We start from the raw sequence: 16727 nt of genomic DNA on the forward strand, positions 1-16727 counted from the left end.
TGTTATAGAGAGCAAAAACGACCCAAAACGAGACAAGAAATTGAAGCCCGAGATCATCGATTGGGGGAGACCGGCCCGCGACATAACAGGTCGGCCCAAAGGACGATTTAGCATCGAGGTCGTCACATCGCCTCGGCGCTGACCCCACCTCGGCGTCGAGGCGCCTACTTCTCAACAATCGCCTTCGGGCCAAGATACCATGTGGGCCTCCTCCACTCAGGTCTACATCAGGAGGTTAAACACACCTATTCAGGGCCTAGGTCGATCATTTGGCCTCGCAACTCCAAATTATGGCTCAACTACAAAAGGTTCTGGAACCACCCTCACAGCTATAAATAGCTGAAGGGATGTAAATCCCGGAGCGGAAGCGGACTGTTGTTCGTGATATTTGGGAAACAAAGTCAAAATGGTTAAGAAAATACAGGGGGAAACCGTACCTTTTAAGAACTTTTCTTCAACGAATTCCCCTCGAACATCACCACCGAGTCTTCCTCGCTATCCTCTTGTGTCTCGAGACCGTGCTTGTGGGAGCACCTCGTTTGGAATGAGAGGGAGTATTGAGAGAGAGCTTGAGAGAGATTCTTTTTGGGAGTTTCTTGAGAGTGTTGTTGTTTTGAGTGTAAACACGAGTGACTATACCTTTACAAGTGTCCTGCGGGAGTGCTTGTGAGGTTTGCTTTTCTTTGTTACTTTTTTTTCTTTTGCAGCCATGTCTCAACAAGAGAATTTTACAAAGTTTTTCCACAACATGGAGCATTTGACAAAGACACTCCAAAGGTTGGATTCGAGACTCAAATCTATTGAAAGACAACCAACCCATCTGAAGCAAAAGAGGAGTAATAATTCACTATACCACAAGGAGTATTGCAAGGCCGAAGGAAGGGAATATAGTGGATGTTTCAATGATGTCCAAAGGAGAAATCTAAGAGGAGTTCATAATGTTGATTATACCTTGGGAAGCATCAAGCCTAAACTTCCTATGTTCTATGGTAGGACAAACCCGGAGGAATATATTCAATGGGAAAGGCAAGTTGAACGTGTCTTTGATTATTACCCTTTAAGTGATGAAAGAAAGGTAAAACTCATTGTTACTCAACTTCGAGATTATGCAATTACTTAGTGGGATAAATTAATGTTGAGTAGGCGAAGGAACCTTGAGCGTCCAATAGACTCATTGTATGTTCTTAAGCATTTAATGAGAGAGCATTTTGTTCCTAATCGTTTCCATAAGTTGAAATCTTTGAGACAAGGGAAGCAAAGTGTGGAGGCTTACTATATGGAGATGCAAATGTTGCTTGAGGAGTTTGATATTTATGAGGCTGAGGAGGCTACAATGGCTCGTTTCTTAAGAAGACTTAAGAAGGAGATTGACGAACGATTGGATCTTCAATTTTATGAGGATTTAGAAGGGATGGTGCAAATAGCCATAAAGATTGAGAAACATCTCTAAAGGAAGTCTACAAGGTATACTAAATCTAAACCAATTTCAAAGATTCATTTATCTTTCGAGAATGCTAGTTTACCTACTGAATCTAAGCCTATTGTTGAGGTAGAATGTGATAAAATTCAAAAAGACATAGTTTGTGACCTAGTGCCAATGTATGCTAATAGTGTTTTATTTAGTAGGCAACTAGATTGCAAAGAATTGTTTGATTGTAATACTTCTACTATTGTAACACCGGCTTCTAAGAAAGCATGTGATGTTGTGTGTGAGTTAGAGAAAAAGGTGCATGAGGTCGAGACAAAAGCATATGAATTGTTTGAAAAAGAATCTTGTGTGAGAGAAAAGCATGAAATTAGTCTATTGCCTAAAGCGAAAAATGAGAGAAAAGCCAAGAATGTAAGCTTGTTTGAAAAAGTTTGTGATGTCAACTATGTTTTATTTTCCAAACAAAACATTCTTGATCTTTTGTACAAAGGCGTTTGTTATCTAACAGGAGAGCTTAAACCATGTTGGGCTAGTGTTTCCCTTGAGTTTTTACAAGAGGCTAGAACACTCATTGAGAAGATTGAACCAAATAATGCTTCCAAAGTACACAATGGCAGCCAAAATGTGGTTTACAAGGCACAACTCAGATCAAGCATGCTTTGCAAGTGAAAAAAATATAAAGAACAAAGAAGAACGCATGCTCTCGGGTATAGCAGTTTTCCAGAACAGAATATCAATTTTCGAACTTTTCACCCAGAAGCAAATTGAATCAGAAGATATGAAAGAAGAAAAAGTTGTAGATAAGACAGAGATCTACAAACTCATAGAAGACAACAAGACGAAACGAATAATGGAAATGACACTTTTTTGTATTTTAGATACGTGGACAGAATGTAACGAGATGAAAAATAAGAACAAAAATTTCAAAACAAAGAACAAGAAGAGCAATACGAACGGAAACATATATCCCATCTAGAGCCTAGTGCTCTGATACCAAATGATAAGAAAACAATAGCCAATTGGATCTAAAAACCCTTATGGTTATGCAAACCCCTAGATCACAAATGCTAAAACCCCCAAATCGAGATGATGTCAACCAAAGGAAGAAGTTAGAACGGATTTACCTTGATGATCAATATCAAGAGTAGAGAAAACTTGTTTCTAAACTCAAGATTCGAACCACTCCACAAGATAGCTTGATCAAGGCTACTTGAATGATTCTAGCATGCAAATCTAACACTCAAGAATTGCAAAGAAAAACAAGCTCTAGGCTTTTGAAGCAAAATAGCAACTTTCATTCAATCATCAAAAAAATCTGTATTTCAATGGAAACAAGCTAGGCTATTTATAGCCTCCAAAACCACCCTAAAAGTAACCTAAAGGCATTTGAAAGGTTGTAACTCTCAATTACATGATGACCATAATATCCACTAGCTAAAATGTAACTTAAAACACATAAATGAAATGTTTAAAACTGAAAATATAATAAAAATAGGTTCAAATTCGAGAATTGAAGTCTTGGTCACCCTTCAAAGTCTTTGTAACCTCCCAATTGTAAATGAAGCTTCACTTGAAGTAGTTTGAACTGTAGTTCCATTAATTGATGTATGACTTGCAATAAATGAAGCTTAGGATGCACTTAAGTTCATAGAATGCAACTTGAGTTCAACTTTGACTTCCATGAATGCATCTTGAGTTCAACTTTGACTTCCATGAATGCAACTTGAGTTGGCCATAAATGAAACTAGAGTGCATTTAATGCAACTCCAATTTGTTGTCAACTTGGACATAGGATTCTCAACATCTTCCTTTAAATCTTTGAGCACTAAGACATTTTGGTTCATATCATCCTCCCCTTCTTCAAAAGGATGAAGAAGTCAACATTTCTCAACATTCTCAACATTTAATGTTGATTATACTTGGATCGAGTCGTCTGTAACTTTTACAGAGTGGGCTGTATCCATAGTGTTGCCAGGATAAGGTATCCAGCCTTATCCATATACTATAGAACCTTTAGTTTATTCACGGGACATTATCCACTTGTATATCAGGGGTATATCAAATATATACCCAGTACATATACTGTCTCGGTTACACTAAAATAACCTCGGATGTTTAGTTTATTGAATTTTGGATAATGCGATGCTATGAATTCAACAACAAATTTATTGAATATACATTTGTTTTTACACAAAATACAAACTACAAGTTTAGGGCAACACACCCAACAATAGCAATGCAGCCTAACCCTATAGAGGCAAGTTACATATCCCTAGCTCACTATTTTCTCTACTCTCCCTCTCTAACTTAGGCATCGAAGCCCGTGTGACTGAGGTCACACTGGTTTAGATCGGTTTGGTTTTGCAAGTATCGGTTCCCTTATCATTGAGTTAGGTGTGTGCGAGAAGCAGAACCGGAGAGTCAAAATCCACGCATCAACATTTACGTATATGGATTTTGAGATTTTAATTTTTTATTTATCCCAAATTTGCCTCAATTATTAATATTTTATTTAATTGAAGTTGTGTTTTATTTAAATTATTAGAATTTGATTTGTAATAAAAAAAGTTTCCAAATTTTAATTCCAATTAAATATTAAATAGAATATATTCAAATTTTAAAAAATCAATATTTGTGGGTCCCATTTGATTTATTCTCATATTCTTCTCCATCCAATCCAACGAAACATTAGCTTATTAGTGTTTTATTTAATTGAATTTGTGTTTTATTCAAATGATTATATTTGATTTTTCATTAAAAGTTTCCAAATTTGTATTTTTCGTACCTTCAAATTTTCAAAAATCAATCTCTCATAGCCCATCAAATTTATTCTCCTATTTTTCCTCATTCAATAATAATCTCTAAATTCTTCCATCTATAACAAAAAAAAAAATCTCAATACTCTTTTAATATTTCCAATTTTTATATTGTTTAATTTTTCGGCGGTTCTTATTTGAATTTTTCGACATATATTTTTTTTCCGACGTTTTTTTCCATCATTTTTTTGACGTTTTTTTTCAATAGTATGATAAACATATACTCTTCCAAAAAATTGTATAATATATAACTTTTATTAGTTTATACTAAACTATTAGATTATATAATATATTTCAACGACCCTTATATAATAAATCTTTCCTTTTAATCTTCTAATATACAGTAGGATAAACATATACTTCTCATCATATAATAAACTAGAATGTTGTATAATATATAGTTTTTATCTCCTTTGTGACATCTTTATTTTCTCATTTGAAAAAAAAAACTCTTAACTTTTTCTCCCTCCATTTCTTTTTGTTGCAGCCACCTCCCCTTCCTCCAGCGAGACCCACGGTGGCGTAATGACCAACGAGCAGCGACGCCTCCATCTCCCTCCAGCAATTCTCCACGAGCAGCAATGGTTGTTTACGATTCCAGCGACAACATCAACAACATAACCAGCCACCCAAACGACGCGACCCATAGGCCCTCAGACGTGACGATCCATGGTGTCTTCTCCAGTGTTCCACATGGCAGCAGCACCAATGACATGGTAGCGCAATCTCCACGGTGGCACAACTCCTCGTGAGCCACGACCTAAGGTGGTTCCCCTTCCCTTCAATGACAGAACGACTTCGTGCAGTCCGGCGAGATTTTGCAACAAACTGCAGTGTGGATCCCTTGCATGAGATTCAGTGCCATGGGTGTTGCACTGACGTTGCTCTCGCGGGAAGAGGGAGGAAGAGGGTGGCTGGTTTTGGTGGGTGAGAAAGAGAGAGATTTTGGTTTCATGGAATAAAATGAGATGCTGAGGGAGGGATATGTGATTTTTTAGAGAGAAATAGATTTGAAATGGAATATACTTTCTTTAATTGTTTAATATATTTAAGAGAGCAAATTTGTAAAATTGTAGCGGGACTCTGTTTGGGGAAGAGAATACCCTGGACACGTGGAGGACCCCTATTGGTGCTCCAAGATAACTCATGAGTCATGCCCAGCTCGGACGGCCGAGATCACCACTACTAGCGTTGACAGATGCCAAGTATGAGGGCCGAGGTGAACTTGGCCGAGGTCCGACCTACCAGGAAGCTCGGTGGGGGCCGATGCGAACTACTGTCAGCGGCGTGATTATCGGGCATAATCGTCGGTCCCGAGATTACCGGGTGTAATCGACGATCCCGAGATTACCGGGTGTAACCGTTGCGAGATTAGCGGGACTACCACCCAGTGCTATTAAGTTTTACCCAACCAATCTGTACATTTCATTACTAATCTCAGATAGCAAAAGTCCTTATCATGAATATTCTCTCCACACAATCCTAAAAAATTTGAAAATTATTGTGAATATTCTCTTTGGAAGTTTGAAGATTTTGGAAGAGGTAGTTCGTTAATTTTGATGCTTTTTCCTTTTTCTCAAGAACCTTGCTTGATGTCTACATTTGAAAAGCTTTTTTTTATTTGGGTCATCGTTTTGTTTTTTTTATTACAGTCCGAGTAAGGTTACTGCATTATTTGGTGTATTTTCCATATCATTCTCGCGCGGGGTTCGTTGATTCTCGTCCAAGGTTCATGTATTTGATGAACCTCGGGCGGGGTACCCAAGTTTTCATCCGGGGTAAATATTTTCAATTCGAAATGTGGATTTAACTCACCCTAGGCATGGCTGTAGATTTAACTCAACTCGAGCGGGAAAATATAGTCCCCCGTTCGGGGTATATGTAGATATATAAATTTTTATTTTCTTTTTTTCCCTTTGGTTTGTTTTTTCATCTTTAAATGTCTTGCACTTGTGCTTTGTAATACATAACAGAATGGTTTGCCTTTTTGTTAGTTATGAGGGTAAGTGGAATTAGACAGACATTGTATATGAAGGTGAAGTGATGGGTAGTTTAGATGTTGATGAAGGAATAACATATAGAGACCTCGTAAGTGCGATCTTTAGGATGACTCGAATAAATCCTTATCTGTTCAATATTGTTCTAGAATGTATCTACAAATTTGAGTTTTAGTACCAAGTGCCGAACTTTTATATATTTAATGATACTAGCCTTTGGTTTTTTCCTTAGGAGCCCTCCACATCCCTTTCAAGTACCCTTGTATATATTTTGTTGTACCAAATGAAAGACAAGGTAGTGGTAGCAACTCATATGATATACCATTATATCCCCAAATAGAAACATTCGCTACATTTCCATGTCAATAGAACAAAATATTTCTTATCTTGTTCCACTGAATCATATGCACTCCCCTATACGTACTGTCCACCTGCCATCTTCTGTACAATTTATGACTCCATTGACGGTCAATGTTGCCCCATGCAATTTAGGCGATGATGAACCAGGACACTTCGGTCAATGGGATGAGGTTGGAGGTGATGAGGACTATGAGTACAGGATGGTTGGGGATGATCCCGAGGATGATCCTCATGATGATGATTACTTAGAAACTAAGAACGAGAATCATAATGAAGCTGGGGGACCCAGCTTGTGATGGTGATTCATCCTCAAGAGCATCTGTCCTGGAAGTACAGTATGTAAGTAGGAATTCTCCTTGTGCAACAGTTGATGGTGAGCATGCATCTTTAGAACAAATCGATACAACTGGTAATGAGAATGACTCGGTTGACGACATTGCAGTTGGTAGTGTTTTTCAGTCGAAAGATGAATTACGATTTAAACTGGTCGTTTTCACTATCAACAGGAATTTTGAGTACCAGGTTATGGGCCCTACGTGCAAGAAGAATTAAAAGTTTGGATACCTTCATCATCTTAAAGTTTTCCGAGGATCACAGTTGCGAACGAGCGACACTAACACATGACCATCGACAAGTAGGTAGTTGGGTGGTGGTCAGCTATACCAACTTTGAGGACGTCGGTCGTCGTTATATGACTAAAGATACTGTGAATGATATGTGAAAGAACTACGTTGTCAATATTCGATTTGAAAAGGCATGGTGAGTGAAAAAAGTTGCACTGGGCCTATTGATGGGATCGCCTAAAGAGTTGTATACTACTCTGTATAAGTATGGCGAGGCTCTGAAGGCTGTCAAACAAGGAACTATTTTTCACATGAAATTGGAGGATGACATATACTTCAAGTACGCATTCATAGCCTTAGAATGCTCGATTACGGGTTTTGGAAGTTGCATACGACCGGTACTAGTGATCGGCGGAGCACATCTAAAGGGGAAGTACAAGGGCATCTTACTTACTGCATCCTCAATAGATGGTAACAACCAAATTTACCCTCTTGCATTCGGGATTGTTGATAAGGAGCTTCGTGAATCATGGACATGGTTTTTTTAGCAAGTTAAGTTTTGTATAGGTAACGTAAACTGTTTAATTTTTATATCTGACCGGCATCAAAGTATAATGAACTCCGTGGCAATGGTGTTTCCTGATGCAACGCACGTCACATGTATGCATCATGTAGCGATGAAATTGAATGAGAAGTTTAGAAATGAGGGATTGAAGAAACTTTTCTATAAAGCAGCTAAGACGTTCAAGGTATCATAGTTTTGCTACTATGGGGCAACTAGCCAGATTCCCTAGAGTCTAAAAATATTTGGAAGACATCGGCTTGACAACTAGGCCCGTGCATATCTACTGGGAATGAGGTATAACCAAATGACCTTGTGTAACACCCCGCATTCTCGGGTTAGTTTATTTTAAAATTTAAATTGTGCCATCAGATTTTTCTCCTAAGCTGGTAATTTAAATTTTTATATTTCTAAGTTGAAGTTCTAATTTTGGGTAAGTTACAATTAAGTTTAATTTCGTTGGACTAAGGTAAATTTAGTTTTCGAATTTTGGAAGAGATTTTTAATTAAATCTTAATCAAAGAATTTGGAAATTTAATTTCCCTTTTGGATTTTATTTCTAGGTTCCAAGATAAGGTTAACCTCTTAATTTTATTTTTCAAGTATTTTTGAAGTGGGTTTTATTTTGAAAAATAATTAAGAAAAATCTCTGCTCTCTTGTAAGGGTTTAGTCTATTCTTATTTATTTGATTGAATTGGTCCATTACTTTTTGGTAAAATAAATAAAACAACATAAAAGAAAAACAGAAAAATGATTAAAACAAAAACCAAAAGAAACCTAGCATCTCCTCCTCGGGAAATTTGAATTTGTAACCCCTTCAATAACTGAAACTGGATAAATGACCCAATTTTCAAAAAACCTAATTTGTGACTCCATATTCTATTAATTATGACCCCTCTCAAAATATGACATAATTAAATTACCATTGTACCCCTGTTTTAAAAAAATCCATCCCCTCCCTCCCCATTCTTCGTCTCGGACGTTTCATGGCACTCTCATCCCAAGTAAAACCCTAAACCCCCATCTAGGAGAATCCCCGTCTTGGAGAATCCACTCTTTCCGAAGAGCATTCTTTCGTACTCATCTGTAAGCATCGAATTCATCTCGGAGGCTGCAAGGTTAGTTGCTATCTTTTACAATGTAACGAAAGTTGCTATTCTTTGTTGTATTAGCATGACCGGCGCTATCTGAAGCGGTCTTATAGATTTAGGTTTAGTTTGACGTTGTGATTGTAGCATAATAAAAAGTCAAGAGTTGCTTCAATCTCGGATTCTATCTCGTATTCAATCCCGGACCAGGTCCGGGATTGAATACTGATTGCATCCAAGATTGAAGCCTTCGAGGGTTCGGGACTGCCTTTCATCTCGGACCGGTTCCAGTCCGGTTCGGTCAGGGATGAAGATCGATCCCGGACACGTCCCGATCCTGTTCCGATCAGAGATGAGATGCAGATTGAATCCAAGATTGAATTTTCCTCTCATCTTTGACCCGAACAGGATCGGGACATGTCCGGGATCGACTTTCATCCTGGACAGAACCGGATCGGGACAAGTCCGAGATGAAAGGCAGATTGGAGTTGTCCCATTCTGCCTTTCATCTCGGACGTGTCCCGGTCCGGTTCGGTCCGAGATAAAAGGCAGAATGCTGTTTTGCTTAGTTTTTTTTTTTAAGTTCCTTGTCACTTAACATTAGTTTGTATCTAATATGTTTTATTTCAACTTTGTTTAGAATGTAGAATGGATTTGAGACTCATCTTTGATCGTAATGATTGGTTTCCGGCCACGTTGACGAACCTTGCCCATGTTGATAAAACCACTACTAGGATTAAGGTCAAGCTAACCCCAACCCAGTTAGACATGTTTAGGCAAACATGTTTCGGTCCTATTTTGGACATGGACATTATTTTCAACGGTCCATTGATCCATCACCTGTTGTTGAGAGAGGTTGAAGAGCCTAGGTAGGACGTCATTAGTTTTGACCTGTTTGGGAAGATGGTGTCTTTTGGTAAGCGAGAGTTCGACCTAATCACCGGGCTCGGTCATAGGATGAATAGGATAGATAATCATATTCCTGGACGAAGACTTAGAGCACGTTACTTTAAAGACAGTGTTAGGGTTAAGTGTAATGAGCTGGAGAAGATTTTTTTGGAAGACGTTTTTTACGACGACGAGGATGTTGTGAAGGTTGGCATAGTTTACTTCATAAAACTTGCCATGATGGGGAAGGAGAGGAAGCAGTTCATAGATACGACCCTGTTAGGTGTTGTTGATCGGTGGGAGGCGGTCTGCAACTATGACTGGAGTTCGATGATTTTTTATAGGACGATTTTGAGTCTCAAGAACTCCCTCAAGGATAAACTACCGGCGTACCAACAAAAGGCAAGAGCAGACCCCACACACGTTGAGACTTATAGTCTGTACGGGTTTCCGTACACATTTCAGGTTAGCGAGGTTTAAGTCAACTGTATAATTTAATACATTATTTAACTGCATCATTTATTTGCCTTCATTGGATTCCAGGTATGGGCGTATGAGACGATCTTGACGTTGAGCCTGCGAGTAGCAACGAGGTTGAGCGATGACGCTAATCCTCGACTTCTCAGGTGGTCGTGAACTTATTCGGGCGGGTTTCGTGTGCTAGCGAGTGAAGTTTTCGATAACACGCAGGTAAGTAATTCTCTTGTGGCTGTATGGTTCATATTTGGTTTTTCATATCTATCTAATCATAGGTTTTTTGTAGTCCAAGGTTAAGGAACACTTGTTGGCGACGGATGCTAAGGAACAACACATGGTCCGTGTCATTCTTCTACTAGAAGCCCGTGTTATACCTGATCTGCCTGCTGTATCGGATCGGGTTGTTGTACCTGATCTGCCTGCTTCACCTGATCGGGCTGATGTACCTGATCCGCTCGCTGATGTGGAAATGGGTCCTCTAGAAGATCCGGTAGTAGAGGCACATATGGTAGACAAGGCTGGACCCAGTGCAAATGACGGTGAAGGCTTAGAGAAGAGGTCGAAGAAGAATAAATTCAAGAAAAGGATCAGTAGACGGTTGAAGAGGCTCGATAACCGTGTTGGTGCTATCGATGATGATGGTCCATCGGATCAAAGGCCTGATAAGTCCCCGAAGCCAGATAGAGGTCGGAAGAGTATGGACGAGGACCAGAGGCCTGATGAAGACCTGGAGACTGAAAAGGAACCGACGTCAGGGCATGGTCCGAATAGTGTGGACGAGGATCCGAACAGAATGGACGATGATCCAATGATTACGGAGGAGGACGATGGTATGATAACGGATGGGGACGAGGATCCAAATCAGGTAACTCGTACTTATTTTCCTTGTTGCATTATTTATGACCTTGTCTTACATCATGTTATTTAATATCAAGACATTACGATCAAGGGACCACCTGATAGCTCGGAAGTGGATCATGCGGATGACCATGGACCTCGGGTGGGTGTAATTCAGGTAACCATCTTCTGCAATGCTAGTATACATTCCTGCTATCCATATTGTAATGTGATTAATATTTTTTGTGTATTAGGATCTCACCGTTGGCAGGCAAGAGCCGGATGCTCAGCCAGATACACAGCCCACGAGACGACGAGTTAGGCGTCCCTATAAGGACTGGGCACCCGACGCGATCGTTAAGGTAAACTTAATGTCATGCATTTTGTCAGTTGTCATTACTCGATCTTACTTGTTTATTGTGGTTTAGGTTTTACTGTACCTTGACCAGGACGAAATTGACCTTTAGCATGCCCCAACTAGCCGGGGGCTATGCAAGCGCTATTATTCGTGGAAACTGGAGGGTATATACACACCAACCGGCCAGCGTAGGATCACCGTGGATGCATATGACCCAGCATGTCTCATTCCTCTGCAGTTGGACGGTCATTTCAAGACATGTATGGATGACCTAGACACCAATGGACGAACTCGGTCTACAGCAGCTTGCTTACAAGGGAAGGAATGGTATCGCGATCTACTGGACCCTACTGTCCAATTGAAGGACGAGGTAAGTACATCTTATTCCACTATCTAGTACTACATTTGTCAATAATATGATTATATCAACTTGCATTTCTTAAATGCAACAGGTAGTTGATGCTCTCGTCCTATTTACGGCCAAAAAGTTGGAGAAGTGTCTACATTTGTGTCGCAAAAAGTTTGCGATAGGCGACGTGCTACTTTCAGTACATACTTTTTACCGCTCTTCGTTTGAACTAAAAAATACTATTTTAATTATCTGTGTAACTAATATCATTTTTCACTTCTTGTACAGACTCTGCTGAACCGAACAGACGGTCCGTATGCGGCCATGAAACCAGGGGTCCTGTCCACGAGAATCGAATACCCCTAGAGCTAAGAGAATACCATATTTCAATATGTCTTTGGTAGGCAGTCAGACCAGAATGTGGCTTGGATTGATACAGACATTGTGTACACCCCGATCAACGTAGGTGGGAACCATTGGGTGATGCTCGGAATTGATCTTGTGGAAGGCGGCTTAACCGTATGGGATTCACTCCAATCGGCCACTCCGCTAGATTCACACGAGAAGGAGCTGAAGCTCATTTGTACGATCCTACCTGCGGTACTGCATCATGGCGGGATATTTGCAACACGATCGGACCTGCCAGTGGTGCCATGGAGGGTGCGTCGAGTTCGCACACCCCAACAGAGTAACGCCACATATTGTGGGATTTTCTGTGTCCGCTTCTTCGAGTATGATGTTACCGGGTCAAAGTTGGACACTTTGACGCAAGATAATATTGTATTTTTTAGGCGTCGATACACTGTACAGATGTGGGCGCGCCGTCCTATTTTTTGAATATTTATGGAATTCCGATATTGTCTTTTCTATTTCGTACTTCATTCTCGAAGCATGATACATGAAACACACAATAATAATAGAATCCAATCCCCACAATAATAATAATAATAATAGTATAACACAGAGTTGCAACTGCATGCATGCATGGTTGGTTTCTTGAGATACAAATTACCTTACTAATTTCTTTAAAATCCACTACATACATGTTTAAAAGTAAATGAACAATAGAAGCATACATTCACAATATGGTAAGGGGTTCACTACATGTTTTGCGATTATGTCCCCACGCACCACAGCGACCACACTTACGTGTTTGTCGTACCTCGCCCATGGAAGGAATCATAGTCGTCTTCCTCCTCCCAACTCTTAGAACAGTCTTCGGTGGTTCCACCGGTATGTTGACAAACTCTGGCGAACTGTTCCATGTTGAGACGTGTCCGACTAGAAATATGGGTTCTGCATAAGCCAATATCTAGGAGTTCGTCATATATGCCTCGTCGCACAGACTGTATGCATTTATATTTCGCATAGTCGCCCCGACAATAGCATGAGAGCATGGAATCTTAATGTAATCAAACTCCCGACAACTACACGTCATAGCGTTCAAATCAACAATCCTGTCAAGGTTGCCATCCCGTACCTGGAAATGGAACTGGTCAATGTTGTCTACAACGTGTCTCCGCGCACTATCCGAATATTCGGCATACATGTTTTCTGCATAGTCGAACAATGTGGTTGATCGGGAAGCTGCAAGCGTCTGTCGATCATAGAACTAAGTCTGTAACTTACCTCTAATGTGGTCAAGTAAGGCAGTAACCGGCAACTTACGGGCGTGCCTAAAGAGGGCATTTACAGACTCTGCGATATTTGTAGTCATCTGTCTGTACCTCAATTGAGTTTGGAAACAACGAGCCCAACGCTCCTTCCCAATATCGTCTAGATATTCCCGTACAACGGGGTATGCACGAAGTTGGGCCCAAATCCAGTTGAAATATGACTCGCGATATGCCTTTGCAGCCTTTAAAAATAGTTCATCGACTGCCTTCGCATCGTCTTTAAATTTTGCTATCAAGTTAACCTTAATATGCTGTATACAAAAGCAATGAAATGCAGCAGGAAATACCTTGTTGATTGCCTTGCAAATTGTTTGATGTCTATCAGAAACGAAAACCAAATTATCCACTCCGGCGAGCGCACGTTTTATTTGAGTCATAAACCACACCCATGATGCTACCGTCTCACCGTCGACAATTGCAAATGCTACCAGGTAAATCTGGTTATTTGCATCGACACCAGAAGCTGATAACAATACCCCTCTGAACTTCCCCTTTAGGTGGGCCCCGTCAACAACCAACACTAGTCTAATACAACCCAGAAAACCTCGAATCGATTGACCCAATGTGATAAATACATATTTGAAATATTTGCCACCTTCTAGTTCTAATTCGAAAATAGTGTCTGGGTTCATGATTTTCAAAACTTCACCATAGGTTGGAAGTAGACCATATGACGATGTTGGATCACCTCTAATAAGTCGGAGTGCTTCTTCACTAGAACGCCATGCTCTATCATAACTTAAATTGACACCATACTCCTTCCTCATGTCTTGTATAATGTCCTTCGGTCTATACGTGCGGGAGACGTTTGTGAACTTCTCCTGCACAAGATGTCCTACCACCCAACTTTTGGCTTGCCTATGATCATGTTTTAAAACCCCACCATAGCACGTATGGGCAGTATAATATTTTTTTATCTTGAACAAAGTGCATTCCTTTAGCTTGGTAGCTCGAAGTCTCCACGTGCAATCAGCATGAACGCACCGCAGTATATATAGCTCCGGCGTTGACTTTTTTACTTTAAACTGAAAATTCTTCCGCATTGCAATTAAATGCATTTTCAAACTCAACTCCTTCTTATTATCAAATACATTGCCCTCATTAACATCATTTGTCCCAGAAGACTGTACTATGAGTTGCAATTTCTCATCATTAAGGTGTCCGGTGAGACCATTACATCCTGGTGGCCGGACCGCTTCTTCATCCCTGCGAATCTCAGTGTGCACCTGTTCCACATCAGGCTCAAGCTCATCATCAAGCGCATCGTCATGCTCTTCGTTCCCATATTCTGCTTGAGAGTGTAATTCTTCAGACTCTGCCAACGGGTCATATGATTCAGCACTTTCATCTTCGTTATCATTCCATACTTCTGGCACATCCCAATCACACACCCTGTCATCTCCAAGATTACATGGAACAACATCTGACCCCAATGGTGTTAAACCTTCACATCATGACGTGTATGCCCGTAGGAGGGGTGTGGCTGTCGGGAAGAAGAGGGGTTCGATGATGAGGAAGGAAATGAGGGTATAGGATATGTGGGTCTCTGGAATGGGGGAATACAAGCTCTGGACATAGGAATCGAGGACACGTTTTGGCCTACATAATATGGGAAAGAAGGCATGTACGTTTCATTCCCATGTACCTCCTTTGGCACATTAGATATATATATAGGCAATTCAGATACATCCTCACCAGTAAAAAAAACGCAAGTCATCGTCATCAGTTCTTTCCATCACACAAACTTTGGTTTTAAAAAGATACACGCGTCTAATTATAATATCAAACTGTAGGGGGTTAATGTTACTCAATCTATACACATGACCTAGAAATTCTCTGTACGTGATTGTACTATGCACTGTCAATCCCCTCATACGACTGCCGACATAATCTTTTTAACTATCATTCCATTCTCCACCGAATGTTATGAAAACACGAGGCATCCTGCAAATAGATAAATGTAAGTGAGATAGGAAAATTGATCATTAAAAAATAAAATATTAAAAATTAAGAAAATAAAAAAAATAAATGTCTCGGATGAATCTTGGACCAGTCTTAGTCCGAGACATGTCCCGGATAAATCTCGAAGCAAGACTGGTCCAAGACATGTCTCGGACTAAATATGCTTCGAGATTAGTCCAGGACATGTCTCGAACCAAGACAGGTCCGAGATATATCCGAGACAGTCCCGAAACGTGATGCACCGGGATTGTTTACATTTCATCCCGGACCAGGTATAGATCCGGGATTGAAGTAATTACAACAATCTGATTTTTTTTTTCTTGTCAACAACCAAATCTAGTAGTTGAACCCATTAATGGGAAAATATTTCAATAAAGTTCAACAATTATAGAGTACAAAAGTTTGTGTAAAGGTAACATACCTAGCTTTCACAAGTGACATTGTGGGGACAAGGATTTTGGATAGTGTGGGGACAAAGATCAAACATGTTGATGCTTTGAGCGGATTTTGAAAACGTGATCTATGAGTTTTAGATAATGTAAAATATTAAAAAGTTCAAACATATGTAAAATATGGGTTCACAATTTGGTGAAATGGTTAAGTGGAAATCATAAATGCACATTTATTAACAATGAGGGTAAATTCGTCTTTTCCCATGAATAAGATATTTAAGGGATCATAAATAAGGGGTGGAGGGGTCACAAATTAGGTTTTTTGAAAATGGGGTCATTTATCCAGTTTCAGTTATTGAATGGGTCACAAATTCAAATTTCCCCTCATCCTCCTCTTTTGTGTTTCAGCCGCCACCCTCCCCTATAATCTCATTCGCCACCCCTTGCCGCCACGACAACAGCCGAACTCCGGTGACCCACGACCCAATGGCGATAGTACCTGACCACGATTTCAACAACGGTGCAGTTCTGTTGCAGCTCAAGGTTTGGCTTCCTCTAGCGTGATTTCGAGCATTCCGACGAAATTCTGCGGTGTTCTGGCGTCGCTCCTCCCTCCTGCACCGATCTGTGGCATCGTCGAGTAGCTTCAGCGTGACCATGGACTTCCATTCGATAGCAACGATGTTAAACACGGATTTCGGCATCTTCCATTGTACAGACTCGCGCGTGGTAGCCTTCAACGAGTCTTTGAGCACCCGAACGGCCGGCAACTAGATCTGATGCCCTGTACAACGCCTCCATCTGTAGCACCCCTCACCGACGCAATGCTCCATCGACTCTAAACAACCCATATTTGCGGCGTTCACCTCTTCTCCAGTGGTGACCCGCGGCCAGGACGTAAACCACTACTTCGGTGACCCGTTTTTGCAGTATTTCACCCCCTCGACATTGTTTCGCCGTTGACCCATCCCT

The 16727-nt window shown here is 40.4% G+C and overlaps 2 protein-coding genes across 2 annotated transcripts; one reads left to right on the plus strand and one right to left on the minus strand.

Moving 5' to 3' along the window:
• The first annotated feature begins 7392 nt into the window (after window positions 1–7392).
• LOC148207822 (uncharacterized) lies at window positions 7393–7713 on the plus strand. Its single transcript, XM_088118265.1, has one exon. It carries the CDS (start codon window positions 7393–7395, stop codon window positions 7711–7713), a length of 321 nt encoding a protein of 106 aa, XP_087974391.1.
• Window positions 7714–13037: 5324 nt separating this feature from the next.
• Window positions 13038–16459, minus strand: LOC148207823 (uncharacterized). Its single transcript, XM_088118266.1, has 3 exons — window positions 16255–16459; window positions 13355–14824; window positions 13038–13279 (listed from the first exon to the last, which is right to left on the minus strand). The coding sequence occupies exons 1-3, from the start codon at window positions 16457–16459 to the stop codon at window positions 13038–13040; spliced, it is 1917 nt and encodes a 638-aa protein (XP_087974392.1).
• Between the last annotated feature and the right edge of the window lie 268 nt (window positions 16460–16727).

Source organism: Momordica charantia, unplaced genomic scaffold (genome assembly GCF_013281855.1).
Source record: "Momordica charantia cultivar OHB3-1 unplaced genomic scaffold, Mcharantia_2.0 BLBB01000058.1, whole genome shotgun sequence".
Classification (NCBI taxonomy): Eukaryota; Viridiplantae; Streptophyta; class Magnoliopsida; order Cucurbitales; family Cucurbitaceae; genus Momordica; species Momordica charantia.

Bases quoted from the DNA above. Each gene is read 5' to 3' on its own strand.
- LOC148207822 (XM_088118265.1), top strand. From the start codon at position 7,393: ATGGGATCGCCTAAAGAGTTGTATACTACTCTGTATAAGTATGGCGAG.
- LOC148207823 (XM_088118266.1), bottom strand. From the start codon at position 16,459: ATGCCGAAATCCGTGTTTAACATCGTTGCTATCGAATGGAAGTCCATG. The intron at 14,825-16,254 runs GTACTATCGCCA...CATTGGGGTCAG, and splicing joins GTTGTTGAAATCGTGGTCAG to ATGTTGTTCCATGTAATCTT. The intron at 13,280-13,354 runs GTAAGTTACAGA...TCGACTATGCAG, and splicing joins CTTACTTGACCACATTAGAG to AAAACATGTATGCCGAATAT.